The sequence below is a fragment of the Dermacentor silvarum genome, chromosome 1 (genome assembly GCF_013339745.2).
Source record: "Dermacentor silvarum isolate Dsil-2018 chromosome 1, BIME_Dsil_1.4, whole genome shotgun sequence".
NCBI lineage: Eukaryota > Metazoa > Arthropoda > Arachnida > Ixodida > Ixodidae > Dermacentor > Dermacentor silvarum.
The window spans coordinates 162,692,040-162,707,264 of NC_051154.1; the positions used below are offsets into that span (position 1 = coordinate 162,692,040).

Here is a 15,225-nt window from a genome sequence, read left to right on the forward strand (position 1 = left end):
CACAAACTGTTTAGGAATTCACTCTGATGAGGGGCAGACGCACACAGCTGACGCCATCTTCTCTGTAGGCCACTGGCCGTCCGGCTCATCACGTCAGTCTAGAGTGCGTGCCCATTGGGGGAGGCTCTTGTGCATCCGTATTTGTGGAGCAAATGCCGCTATCTTCTAAAGTTGTGCCTGACTGTAGTTACATCCATTATTCATTGTAAGCATATATTTGTTACACGCCAATATCGGCAATAAACATTTCATATTTACTTCTTTATATTCAATAATTTGTGATGTCTGTGTGTGTTATATTGAAGCTTGACTGTATCTGAAGTACCTTAGTAACAAAGAGTATTTCGGTATGTGTATGTCTTGTCACATCAAAAATATTTCTGTAATTGGGGTGTCTTGTTGTTGGCCCATTTCACTAAGCTTACTCCCAAGCTTGATCAGTGTGCAGCATAAGGACTTGACAATCTGGGCTTCACTTGCTGTAACACAACATTTATAACAGCAAGACCACAGTTAAATTATATAATACAGTAGGATATTGAGGACAAAATTCACAGGGTCACTTAAGATATTGATATAAAGTTTATATAATTAAGAACGGCTGAAATTTGTATGTTTAGCTAGCAGAAGGGCATTCACTCAAATTTATTCACAGCTGAAAAGGTCCTGCTGAGTAGTAACTCAAAGGGGAGGGGCAGGGGGATTTCAGTTCCATTTCATAATACCATCACCATCAGTGAAAAGCTACCTGATAGATGTCGCTCAATCTTGCACTTTGATGCATTATCTACAAATTCCATTTTAGTCAGGCATGTTGTATTTGCCTCATTAATAATATGTATGTGTGTTGCCTGTGATTGCACAAAGCACATCACTGGCAGTTTAGGTAGCACTGTAGATGTTTGGTGGTTTCTGCCTCCACACTATTACTTTTCTCAGTTCTACTTAGTCAGTGCTTGCACAAACTTAGTATAAAAGTGCAAGCGTCTATGGCCCGAGATTGGCCCGAGCAGCCACTCATATAGGCATGCACGCAAACTGAGGTGAAAGTGCAGCAGAGTGGCAGCTGATGTTTCGCCCTCAAGAAAAAAAACTAAACTTCTGCTGACTTATCAAACTTGAATGCAACTACGAGAAACGACAGTGCAAAATGATGTCCGTTATTAACCCTTTCCCTACTGTAGACGAGCTGAGCTAGTCCGCATGGTTTGTACCGCTCCCACCGAAGACGAGCTGGGCTTGTCCACGCTGAAACAAGCGCTTGCACACTGCTGCCTTCAAGCTAGGCTGATAAACTTTGCTTAGTTCTCTTTGGCTTCAACAGATGGCGCAGTAAAAAAATAAAACTGCACTCAAAGCTTACATCTTGGCTGAAAAACATTTCGATGCTGCTAACTGGGATTTAAAAACGGCATCCTCCTCTGTGCGTGCGTGTGCCTGCAATGGCTCCACTCCAGAAAAAAGGAAGAAAAAAAAAGTTTGCTTGCGGACGTTTTGTCGGACTCGGACAGTGAAGAAGTTCGGTTCTCCTCCGAGAGTGGCAGCGACGATACTGACCAGCATATCTTCTCAGAATCATCGGATTCTGACAACAGCGTCTCGACGTGTTGGCAGTGGACGCTGGTAGATCTAAAAAACCCCCCATCGCTGCCTACTAGGTTTGTATTCACGGCCGCGCCTGGCATAAAGGTACCTGTGACAGAGGATGGAAACTGTGCACGGCATTACTACAGAAAGTCAGGCAGTCTCCGGTGTGCAGTGCAGTGAAGCCAACCTTCTCTCCATATTTTCAAAAAAAGATCTTTTGCGTGTATCTTACAAATAAAGTGCCTTTACGGATATATTTTGGTTGTTTCAAGATACATAGAATTAGGCAAATAAAAGAAATTTGTATTTTTGTATCATTTTTGGCCAAAAGTCTCGGTAGGGAAAGGGTTAAAGCTTGAATTCCTGCATACCTTTGAACGGCAAAAATGACTTTCAACTTTCTTCGTCGGCTTGCCATTTTGACTATACTCTTTCTTCAGGGGCTTTACTAACTTAGATTTCAAGTCAGTAACACACCTCACTCAGGCGCAAACACAAAATTCAGTCATATGATTATGGTGCCTGCGGAACCATGTCCAATGGGGATGTGCGAAATTTTTGAGACCGAATCAAACACGAATCGAATAGTGCCAAAAGCAAATTGAATATTGAATACTTTTGTAATAAAAAAGGGTATTTTCATCATCGATATACATATTTATGAATATTCACTAGTAGTCAATTCGAAGACCGAATCGAATAGGACTATACTTGATCTAATGGGAAATTTTCAAGTATTTGCAGACCCCTAATTTCCATTTGCCTTGGTCTTTCTTCACAGCAGCGTAAATATATATATATTTTTTTGAAACCATGGTTAAGCAAACATTGTTATATTGAGGCTAATGATACGTGGAATTCTATTAACATCAAGTTATGAAAAGTTAGACAATTTGTTACATCGAGAATTTCATTACATTGAAGTTTGTCACGTCAAGGTCAGCGCCTCCTCTAACTAGATGCCTGGAACGTCGCTTCCTTTCTCATTGGAGGCGCCCTGCCAGGCGTTGTGAGCCGAAACCGTGGAATAGCGCTCGTAAACTTTACCAATGGAGTTGCATGACTCCCGTCGGCGCAGCTTGCTGCCGGCAAACTGGGTCGGTAGCTTCTGCGCTCGCGGCCAGCACAGGAGGCCACAGTCAAATCCGAGTTGATCCAAAAGACTGGGCACGACAGCTGGCTTCAGCAGCCGCTTCGGAAGTCTTTCCTGAAGTCCGCAGTGTGGAAGTGCTGACTGCACACTACAGAGCACTAGAGGGTAACTTGGTGGCACTTAATCCTTACTCAAAATTGCCTTAGCCACTGGTCACGCAAAGTGCTGTCGGAAGGTATTTCATGGAAAGACATGCCTGGGTATCTTTTTCTCTTACTAGACGAGCATTTTGGCATGCAGCAGTGGTGCATTACTGAGCAGTTAGAATGGCATATGGCTCAATAAAACATACTTATGCATGAAAGCATAAAAACAAGGCAAAAGACTTTCTGAAAAACGAACGCGGCAGTAAGCACCAAGCTGGTGGGGGGAACAGGTGAACTTATTGTGGCTGGCAGGGAATAAGCACACCGTCTGCAAGCTAGGTGAATTTATTTGACACTTTTCACCACGCTGTGCCCTTTATTTTTTTATGATATTGTTTTTGTACAGCCAAATGTACGGTGGCAACCTAAGTGAACGCGGAAATATAATAGAACCCCGCTGTTACGTTGGCAGGTGCTGAGTTTTCCTGGCTGTTACGTCGTTTTCGGCTGGTCCCAGCATAGCTCGCATAGGAGCCAATGCATTGGTAACCCCACTGTTGCGTCGCAACTGTGAGACCATTCCCGCATCATGCGTTGCGAACTGCCACCTTGCGCCGGCCCGAGCGGTCATGTTGACTTTTCGTGTCGGTTGGTTTGGTGGCTTGACGATGGGATCAGCTGCCCAAAGGGCCGAGGGCGACACCTATGACGTATTTTTGGTTTCCAGCAGCAATAGCATGGCCTTTGAAATCCGTATTTGCTATCTAAAAATGATGTCTATGACGCGTTCAGGCCCTAAAATTGGTTTTGGCGCGTAGATGTTCTGTACAAAGTCCAAGGGCGCCGACACCGCATGCCGTATGCTCTATGTGGGGGTGACAGCATACGAGGGGAGCCGATGACCGTGGCTAAATCTCGCGTGCACAAGAAGGAAAAGCGGGATGGAAGCGCGCCTTCTTCTGTCGCACTCAAGGCACCGGGGGGGGGGAGGGAGGGTGCGTTGTACTCCGGCATCAACTGCTTACTGCGCAGGCTGTATCTTAAAAGTGATCTACATTGGAGGCATAGTCGAGGCAGTGTAGGTGCGTCGGTGGCTCATAGCTTTGTGCGTGCTGTGTGTTCTCAGCGCTCAGTTTGTGTTGAAGCGATAGACAGCACGAAGGTCGCATCGAGTGTAATGTGTTCATGTTTGTCTGTGCACGCTGACACCATGCTTGTTAATAAGCGAATGTTTACGAGTTTATACGGATGACAAAACTACTATCTTTACTTTGTATAGCTATCCACTAATTTGCTATCGCAATCAATGCTTCGACTTTCGGGCGAAACTGTGACTTTTTTTCACACGTAAGAATTAAAATAATATTGTACGCAGTTCACCACTACCCCCATTTCTCAATTTTTTCGATTTCTCAGCTCTTGTATTTCCCGGCTCTTATGCTTTCTTTTTCACGGTCCCGTATAAAAGACGGCATCAGCAAGGTTCTACTGTAGCATAAATTGTGTGTGCTTACACACAGATCGCAACGTGCTGTAATCGTCTTCTCGAGTTTTACCGGCGACACGCTGCCAGTGTGTCGTAAGCGTCCACCGCAAAGGGCTCTAGTGACTGTATGAAGTGGAAAGGAGGAAAAGGGAAAGCGGAAGGGTAACTGGTTTCTGGCTCACGTCCCAGGCCTCTAACTAGATATAGTTAGAGGAGACACTGTCAAGGTTTATTAAAACTGTAATAGGGCTATAGTATAACACCACTGTTGAATAATATGTTTCAAAATGCATACTTTAAAACACTGTTTTAAAAAGAGTTACAGGCATTGTATACTGCAAGTTAAAATGCATTTTAATGTTTTCAATCTATTCCTGAAGAGCATGCAATGGTTTCCAATAAACTCTGTGCTAATGACGATTTGCATTTTAAGTCTGAGCTTCCAAAAACGTTCGTTTATTTTCATAAGCTGCTCAGGGCATCTCTTTTATAATATGATGGTGAAGTGAATTATGCACATTCACGTGCACTATGAGAATGTCATCTAGTCTTCACTGTCATCAACTAGTCTTGAAATTAAGTGAATCCGTACTTTAATTTTTCATTATTACACTTTCCTAACTTTAGCTCTGTGATTGCTGTGTTGCAGACATAGAGCGAATGAAGTATACAGCTCTTCTTCTGACCGTGATCTTCTCTACTGGAGAAAAGCCACCGAATAATGTCTATGGTATGACCTGTTTTCTATGTTCCTTTCTTACACTGCTCTAATGTATACACATTTATGAAAGACATTCAATTTCACAAGGACCTTACAACTTCGAAGCATACAGTAAAAACTTATGTACCTGCTTAAAATGTGCAGACTGTTAAAGCATAGCTGGAACAAATCCCTAACCCAGTCTTTCTAGAGCCTAATGTATTGGCCCACTGCTTATGCAGTAGTGGCTTGTCGTATGCCTACCAGTTAGTGTGAACCACAATCACTTTTTGCTGCCATGTAAATGTTAACTGCACCGCTAGAGTGGACTAGATTGGGGGAGTGGGTCTAACGCAGGCTCCCTGCTGAGGTTTTTTTTTTATTGAAAAGTTGGTGGCGCCACCGTCGCTTTCTCCTGAATAGGCGGCCCCGCGCGCCGGCCGGACGCTTGTCGCGTCGGAGACCCTACTGCAGCTGCATGGAGCTTTGACAGGCAGGTACTCGGTGGCGGTAACACTGATATTATTCCCCACCGATCTATTGTAAATAAAATGGAAAAAAAAGCAGCAGAAACAATGCAAATGACGCAACAATGATGGTGCGTCGAGCAGACGACAGCTACTCAGCCGGTGAGCTCGCCTCAGCCAGTGAGCGCTGCCAAAGCAGCTGGAGCCAACATTTATTGGCCAGAGATTCAGAATGAGGCGACGGCAGCGCCGCCACAATTTCAAAGTTTTTTGCTGCACCTTCGGCGCTTGCCAAAAGGTGTCCGCTGGACCCACTCCCCCATTCTAGTACACTCTAGCACCGCCTTGACTCGGGGCGTAGCTGGTGCCATGCTGTGCTGCAAAAGATCTTCCGCCTTTTCGGAAAGCTCAGAGACCGGTCTACCAATGATTCCGGCATCGGCACGAGTGCATCGATGTCTATATGGATAAGCATCGGAAATACATAAGGCATGGTAGTGACCTCAGCAAAGAATATAACCATTGAAAGGTGCACCACTTCATGTTAGCTGCATTCCAACTGAGCAAAAGGTCGCGGTATCGAATCCCGGCCACGGCAGCCACATTTCGATGGGGGTGAAATACAGAAACCACCCATGTACCTAGATTTAGGTGCACAATAAAGAACCCCAGGTGATCCAAATTAATCCGGAATCCCCCACTACGACGTGCCTCATAATCATATGGTGGTTTTGGCACGTAAAACCCCATAATTTAATTTAAATAATTTACTTAACCAAAATATGCAGAGCTGTGATGCTCCACCACTGCATTGCATTGCCTGCAAAAAAAAAAAAGACTTGTAATTTTCCTCTTCTACATCTCAAAATGGTTTTAACAGGTCACATAGCGTCAGAAGAGGTAAATCTGCTTTTGTGATTGAAATTAAACCTCAAAAGGATTCTAAAATGAGCAAATGTGCTCTGCTATCAAGTGGAGAGTGCAGAAGATTATTAGGTAACTCGATGGCTCTCGATACTTACAACACTGTGCTGTAGATTGCCTCGATGATCGCCTCCAAGCTCCAGTGTACCTGAAGCATATATGCATCGTATGCCTCTATTGAAACTGAAGTCCCAACACAAACTTCACGGCCGTCACAATCCTTCCTGTATGGTCTGTTGTTGAGGTTTACATCTTTGGAGGAGTTGTTCCTGATTCATGCATCTGATTGGCCGGAGTACTACAAATATCACCATGTCATCAATAGCCTGAACTGCCATTTAGGATGTATTTGCCCTCTTGCAGGGGCACAAAGTGGCAAGAGTTACCAAGCAGTGCACAGTGGTGTTGAAGTGAACACCAGTCGAGTGTTGCTTGCGTAAACCTTTGTTCGATTATATGACTGAGGTTGCTAGGTCATACAGTCGACTCCTGTTAATACGAAGTTCACGGGAACCACAAAAAACGGCACCTTTATTAATTTCAAAGCCTGAAGTGTTTTAGGAAAAATAGTCTGCCATCTTTGTCTGCTTCTGCTTCCCGAATCTAGCTACAACAAGCATGTTTTGCAAGCAGTAGACGTGTCGAAGTGCTTCTTCGGTGTTGTTTTCTTCAACAAAAAATCACTGCACGAGGGCAAGACCCGCAGCTACATTAGCAGCTCTCGGTTAAGGCTCGTTTTCGATGTTGTCATTGGCGTCGCTTTCATGAATGCATTCATGGGGCCAAACGATCTGCACAATTTTGCTGTCCATCAGTAGACCGCAAGTTTCCACAGTGCTGTCCACGGCGACGTACTCTTCAAAACGAACGTCACCAAGAGTGGCGCCAAAGCTACCGTTGTCGAGCTCACTTATTTGCACTTCACCCGGCGGACAAGAAGCATCCCGTGAAGTTTCCACGAAACCACAAGCCCGGAAGCAGTTGGCGATGGTCTCATCTTTCACGCAGCCCCAAGCTCATGCTAGCATGTGGATGGCACTAAGTAAACTTACTTCGTATTTCGAGGAGTTGTCCATGCACAAAATCATACGCTCGCCGAGATGCTGCCTGTACAGGACCTTTACGTTTTTATTGTGCCTTGGTCCATCGGCTGCAACACCGACGTCGTGTATGCAGGCAAGTATGCAGACAGCATTCAAGGTTGGTACATTCATGTGGGCACTGCATTGGTCCACAAGAATCAACACCTTGTGGTTCGATGACGCGAACTTGCGATCAAGTTTGGTGATCCAATCTCTGAAAATGTCGGACGTCATCCACGCCTTCCTTTTTGAGGCGTGTAGTCCACAGGAAGCGTCTTCACGCCTTTAAAACACCTAGACTTTGCGACCTTCCCGATCACAATCAGGCGACATCGTTCGGTGCCTGTCATCTTTGCCGCAATCAGAACCGATACCCTTTCTTTACTTTGCCCCCAGCGCAGTCGTCGTCTTTGAATGTCAGGGTCTTGTCTGGTAGCAGCCGGTAAAAAAGCGCAGTCTCGTCTGTGTTAAAGATATCTACCAGCTGATATTCGCTCAGGTACTCGCGAAGCTTTTTAGCTTTCTATGTCGCGCATGTTTCCTCGTTGACTGACGCCTTTTCTCCACACACGCTCTTGAAAATCAGGTCATGCCGATATTTGAAGTGCGTCAGCCATCCATCCGAAGAAGTGAAGTCGTTGATACCCAACATTGCTGCATTTTGAGTGTCGTAATTGCGACGTTTGATAATGGGAACTCGCAACTCCTACCGAACATGTGACCTGGCGACGAAAGTCGAAGTCTTGAAAGAAGTTGACAAAGGAAGTACCGCCATACAAGACATTGCATGAAAGTATGGCATTAAGCCTGAAACACTCTCGAACTTCATCAAGAATAAGCGTTCAATGTTGGATGCTTTTGAAAATGACAAATTCAAGATGTCGCGGAAGCGAATGCGCACCGGTGCCTACCCGAAGTTGGAGAAGGCATTGCTGATTTGGATCAAAGAAGCTCGAAATAACAAACTTCCTTTCAGTGGGAGTTAGTTGTGGCGAAAGCCTTATCGCTTGCAGCAATGTTGGGTATCAACGACTTCGCTTCTTCGGATGGATGGCTGAGGCGCTTCAAACATCGGCATGACCTGATTTTCAAGAGTGTGTGTGGAGAAAAGGCGTCAGTAAACCAGGAAACATGCGGGACATGGAAAGCTGATGAAAAGCTTCGCGAGTACCTCAGCGAGTACCTCCACACACGCTCTTGAAAATCAGGTCATGCCGATGTTTGAAGCATGTCAGCCATCCATCCGAAGAAGTGAATTCGTTGATACCCAACATGGCTGCAAGCGATAAGGCTGTCGCCACAACAGCCTCACCACTGAGAGGAAGTTTGTTATTTCGAGCTTCTTTGATCCAAATCAGCAATGTCTTCTCCAGCTCCGGGTAGGCGCCGGTGTGCATTTTCTTCCGCGACATCTTGAATTTGTCATTTTCAACAGCATCCAATATTGAATGCTTATTCTTGATGAAGTTCGAGAGCGTGTTAGGCTTAATGCTGTACTTTCGTGCAATGTCTTGCTTGGCGGTACCTCCTTTGTCAACTTCTTTCAAAACTTCGACTTTCGTCGCCAGGCCAAACGTTCGGTAGGAGCCGCGAGTTCCCGTTATCAAACGTCGCCACTACGACACTAAAAAATCAGAAGCGTGGAAACATGCGCGGAATGAACCCAAACTACGGCTGATGCACTCGACGAAAGACAAGAGATTAGATGAAGCCAACGAAGCGCCGGCGTTGACTGAACAATCTTGCAGCTTCAAGAGCTGTGGCGCTGAGGACAGCGGTGATGGCGATAACAGTGCGCTGCAGACAGCTGTGATGGCAACAACACCAGTACGGTCACGTAGCTGTTGTGGCACATGAAAATTTTCGCATTTTATTGAAAAATTACGGTCGCCTCGAGGTTCTCGATTAAAAAATAACTTCTAATTAACTGATATTATGAGATTTTAACTTCGAATTATCTAGCAATTTTTTCCATAGTGCTGCATAAAAAACTGGCGGGACCAGTCCTTCACTTCTAATTAACCGAAAATTCCAATTACGCGACTTCGAATTATCGGGAGTCGACTGTATAAAGGGGTACATTGCAGTGGAGCTGCTTAGTGCAGTAGGTGACAGGCAATACATTACAGGCATTGCTCTGCAAGGCTTCATGGCTTCAGTTTTCAGTGAAGAACTACCTACAAAAAGAAGACTGCAAAAGCATGGCAGGGATAACATTTAATTGATAACTCTGCCCATATGAAGCACATTCAAAAGCCTTTTGGGAAAGATTTGTGGAGGTGATGCCCTTTAATGCAAGGCATATTCCACACCCTTCTTTAAAGTTGAGTTTAATGCAGTTTCAGTCATCAAACAAGGATCTTGGATAAACATAAATTGGACATGGGTATCAAACTCTTATGTAGAGGCTAAAGCAGATATGTTCCCAGTAAGCAAAAAAGGACTGCTTACTGGGAAAGTATTGAGATCATTACTGTGTAAGCGAAATTTGATAACTCTCTGAAGGTACTGCAAGGAGTATACAGTACTGCCTTCATATGATGAGTTAGTGAAGTTCAGTGCATTCATGTTGTGAAATCTCTGCTGATATATGTCTTATTCATAATCTTCCTCACTTTTCATGTAGAGCATGTGGGTGAGCGGTTTGTGACATTCCTGCTGGACACAATCGAATCTGTTGACATGGAGGAAGAAGTCGCAGAGCTTTCACTGGGCACACTTCTCTCTCTCAACCTGCACCTTCAGTCTGAAGCAGACAACTTTGTTCTTCGGACGCTTGCGACCCGCAAAGATGCCCGGGCACTTACGGAACGACTCATGCTACTTGTCAATCGAGAAGGTGGGTGTACCACACACTGCAGTTCTAGTATCACAGCTCTTATTACCCTGACACAGCTGGTACAGGTGAAAGATATACAGTGGAACCTCGTAGATACGATTCTGCATGATACGTTTTTTTTTAGATGATGATGCATTCTTTTTTCCTCGATAATACAATTTAGATAGATAATATGTTGGATGATACGATTTTCGGGTGATACACTTTATTTTCCGGTTCCCGTTAAGATTGTATCAACGGGATTCCACGGTGTCTGTGCCCTTGCGTTTCAGTGCACAAACTTATAGGTTGTTTGTCCCTCGTACGGATAGTCTAAAATGTCTATTTCTATACATATACGTAGGGTCCTTCGTTTTAACATAAAACTCGATAAATCCCAATTTTTGCATGCTGAAGAAAGTTTATGAAAATCAGGTTAAACCCAATTTTTCCCTTAAGCTTGCCTTTTTGTAAAGGATAATAAATTCAGGTGTTGCAGCACTAATGAACACTGACCTCCTTTTGTGAGCAAGTGCTGAAGTTATATATGATATTATTTATTTTATTCTATAAATATATGGTACATGCTTCGTTTTCACTTAACAGTCAAGTGAAAACCTGCAAGTATAACGTATTTTCAACACTGGCTGGTGTTAAGTAAACAGAAGCTTGTTGCTTTTATTTTAGTAGCCACATTTACAGGAATATCACAACAGCGCATGACATCATATTTTCTGCACATCGCATACATGTAACGGTAAAGCAGCAACAGTAAAGGGAGCGAATTAACACAGCGTTGACGTTGCTCATCATTGAGAACAGTATATCTGTGACATTGACAGGATGTTTACCAAACTACGTTACGTTCAAAGAAGGGTGGCTTAGTTGGTATTTCATTGATTTTGTTGCAAGAGCGTATACTGGGAATCAATAGAACAGAACAACAAAGTCCGACAGGTCTAGGATGCACTTAGAAATGATCCCAATGCATAAGATGATGTAAGTGAACAAGGGCTTTAAGATAAGGAAAAACAAAACACCTGCGAGGCATGCCCATGTGCACTACTTAGTTCTACTTTTTTCCTCTCTGTTAAAAAAGTGCAGACAACAAAGTAAAGAACCAGTTGCCAAAACCATCTGTATTTGTGGTTTTTTTTTATGTGGTTTGTCTCTGACAATGAGGATTTTTAGACGTGTGTTTGTCACATGATTTGCGAGCAGCTCTCTTTGCCATCACATGTTCCCGTGAGTGATTTTGCTTGCTTAAATAAATGTTTTTATTGCGATAGCAATTATATGGACACTCCAGGTGCATTTCTGCCATCACCGTTGCCGTGAGGTTTCGCATGAAGTCCAAGGGTGATAAAATTGTTGCCGCACGCCGTATGCTGTATGTGCGAGCCCGAATATGGGATTTTCCAAAGTCGACTTTTTCGCGATTTTGCGGTTTTCAAAGGCCGCGTCCCCCCTTAATGCACATTGTGTTCCCACGCATCTACAGGGATTAGAAGTGCTGCGCCAATTGTGCCGTCTTGCGCCAAACTGTCGAGCTGTGCCAGCCTGCGCCAAAACAATAATTTCAAATGAAGTCGGCAAGTTTAGCAGGATGTGCATTTTCAGTTACAACCACACAGACATGGCCACCTAGCCCTGCAATCCAAATCTAAGCGTTGGTGTCTTAGGAGTGTGGGTGTGAGTGAGTGAAATAACTTTTATTACAGGTCCGGCGAGGACGCGAACTCGTCGCGCACCCGGCTAGTCCCACGTCGGGACCGGCAGGTCTAGCCCACCAGTGGGTGTGTGGCGGCGTAATTGTAACTAGACCGCAAGAAAATGAAAACCGTTTTGTGCTATACAATGCATTATGAATGTTTGATATAAGCGTTACGTGTTTGTATATATGCGGGCCAGCTAAAGATGAGTGGAACTCGCGCTCATTTCATGGGGCAGTCGTGAAGGAAAGCCGCGCTGACTGAGTAAGTTCGTACCGTTTGCTCAGCGTGTAGTTAATCAGTTTCATTACACATTTTAGCACTCGCTTTCGTGCTCTAGTCGTGCATCTGCATCGATTAATGGCCAAACGCCGTGCTTGTGACGTTCTAAATCAATTGCACACGTTTACCACGTCCGGTTACCAGGATGATAGTGCATCACGCCGACAAATGACCTGCTTACTTTCATGAAACTTCTTGGTTACAAATATCCAATGGCAACCGCAATCGTCACTGAAGTTTGCACTCAGGCTACACTATTTTCTGCATGGCCACACCACACAAAATCAGGCTTTTGCCGCCGCAGAAAGCAAGCCTTTGCAGAAGCAAGGAAGCAAAACTTTGTATTTAGTCAACCTTAACGGCCAAATGGTGGTCGCAATTAAAAGTTTGGCGAAAACGCGAAATTGCATTTGCGGCAACAATGTTCACGACGTGACCTACACACATCGAGCCAGAAAATTTGAATAAACCATCGTTCGGTGCACGAAATACCGGTTGCCGTTTTACATTGGCTTTGTGGTGCCTGTGGCAGAACAGCAAATAAGCCCGAATAATCGAGCTTATTCAAAATATTAGTCAACGGAGCAGATCGGAAAGCCAGTGTACATTTTTATTCCTTTATTGCTTTCTAAAATATCTTTCTTTTTCTCGGCAAGCGATGTGAAAAACTGGCCAACACGGATTGACCAGTATGTCGCATCACATTTATTCTGCAGTAATCTGTTATCTTAACTGAAGGTTGCCAAGAATAAAAAAATTACCAGAGTGTACTACGCGAACAGCATTCACTTTACCTTTATGGGTGCTGTTCATGGTGGCCAATATGAATATTTCTCGTTAATCGGGCACGGATATGCTTAATTAGCCAACTTTGTAAATTTGCCTGATGAATGAGATGTCAATAAAGCAGTTATGTACAGTCGACGTCCGATTTCCCGGACCCTCAAGGGACCGCGAAAACGTCCGGAAAATCGGGCAGTCCGGAAAAACGAATGCACGTGAAAACGCACATTTTTGGTAGGTATTTTTCGCTGACGGAGAGGGTCACGGCCGAAGTACAAGATTCTCATTGCTATTCAGCCAATGCATCGTTTAGGTGGCTCTGAAAAGAGCCGTTTATATTAAAAAAAATAAAATAAATACGACGTGGCCGGCGCTACCTCATAGGTCAGCACTTGGGCGCAAAGAAGTCGCTTATTTTCTTTTGCACGGTCCGCTTGCCCGCGATCATGTCTGCCTCAATTTCAGTCAACGTCATGTTGCCGCCGTACACCGATGACAGTGTCATCAGTGCTCGCGTCAATTCCGAGCTCGTTGGCTGTGTAGGAGCTGGCTCTTCGTTCTCGGTGTCGGAGTCGTCGGAATCCTCCGTAACTTGACGAATGATTTCGTCATCGGTCAACTCCGCACATAGCTCGAGGTCTTTGTCAGCGTCGGCGAAGCCCTCAAAGGTTATCCCGGCTGGAATCGACACGCCGGCAGCGCGCAGATCGTCGAAGGCAACGTCCGCGGATGGCAGTTCGTCACTTCGTCAGTTCGTCCACGGAGGGCAGTTCGCGGATGGCAGTTCGTTCAAAGGCGCGGACGAAGACGAAGGAGCAGTCAGTGCCATCGCTGTAAACGGCGAATCCGCTCGACGAAAAGCGCAGCACGAAACAGCTAGGAACTCGGTGGATGCTGAAGGTCGGGAAACGTGATCACTGAAGATAGCGCGCAGCAGCAAACGATCAACCGCAGACACGACCGCAGAGCTGGCAGAGCTGACAAAACACGTGAACGAACACAGTGAGGTTTGGCTTGGCTAAGCTACGGCTGGCAACGGATTGACACGTGCGGTTTCGAGGTTACGGCAACCGCGGCGCGGTGCGGCGGTGCTGCTGGCCACACCTGCGATGCGAGTATGGTGGGTTCGAGGATATGCAAACAACCAAAATGGCGGCGTCGGTGGTGACTTTGGGTCGGCGGTTAACAGTAAAAAGTCCGGGAAATCGGATGGCGAAGGCTATAAGCGTCCGGAATTTCGGACTTTTTAATACATTGACTCTATGGGGAACTTGACGGTGCCACAGATGAGTCCGGGAAATCGGGCATGTCCGGAATTTCGGGCGTCTGGGAAATCGGACGTCGACTGTATTACGTTGAGAAATGACTGATAACAGAATATAAAGCAACCTAGGATTTGTGAAGATGGTTTTATTTAATGCAAAACAAAGGTGCCATGAAATAAATTAGAAAATTCACGCAGGAACTCCTCTGGGAGTTGTCTAAGTACAGTAAAACCTCCATAATTCGAAGGCCGCTGGACTATGAAAATTCTTCGAATTAAGCGGATTTTCGAATTAACCGAAATGAATAAAAAATTAAGAAAACAAGCAAGAACTTGCCGCAAAAAGAAATCGCCTTTATTTTCCATGTCCGAGAAAGATTACTCGAAGTAATCACTGATGCGGGATTACTTGGCACGGTAGTTTGCCGCCCCAAGTGCTATGCTCTCTAGCTGCTTCACAACACGTAGCATATAAATATCATCCGCACTGCACACAACAAAGTTGCGGATGATGTTCGCGGAATCGATAACTGTCGCTAAAGTGGGCATGCGGGTGCTTGACTCCAAAAATTTGCACTTCCTGGATATTCCGGCTTTCAAAAATGCACCGTCAGGGTTCCCATTGAGTTCATGCATTTTCGCACTCAATTTTTCGGAAGAATTGAGACCTCAAAGTTCGATTTTCCGGGCTAAATCACTCGTTCCGAGCCACGCTACCCAATCTTGGAGGACACCATGTTGGATTTTGCACTGGCTTAAATTCCAGTGGCTCGCTCTATAGCCTCCAAGATTCGGAGGCGCGCGATATCAATAAAGAGATTGCGCCATCCTCCAGTCTCGGACGCCACGCCCGCTCTTCCTTGGCTGACAAAACGTTCCAG

At 45.0% G+C, this 15,225-nt stretch overlaps 1 protein-coding gene across 2 annotated transcripts in view; it reads left to right on the top strand.

Annotated features, from left to right (window-relative positions):
* The window catches only part of LOC119436322 (NCK-interacting protein with SH3 domain), a 76,670-nt gene that overhangs the window by 32,953 nt on the left and 28,492 nt on the right, over positions 1-15,225 (top strand). For both annotated transcript variants that reach the window (XM_037703141.2, XM_037703140.2), the window contains exons 9-10: positions 4,962-5,042; positions 10,112-10,324. In XM_037703141.2, coding sequence (XP_037559069.1) covers positions 4,962-5,042; positions 10,112-10,324 — 294 coding nt within the window. The remainder of the gene's footprint in view (positions 1-4,961; positions 5,043-10,111; positions 10,325-15,225) is intronic.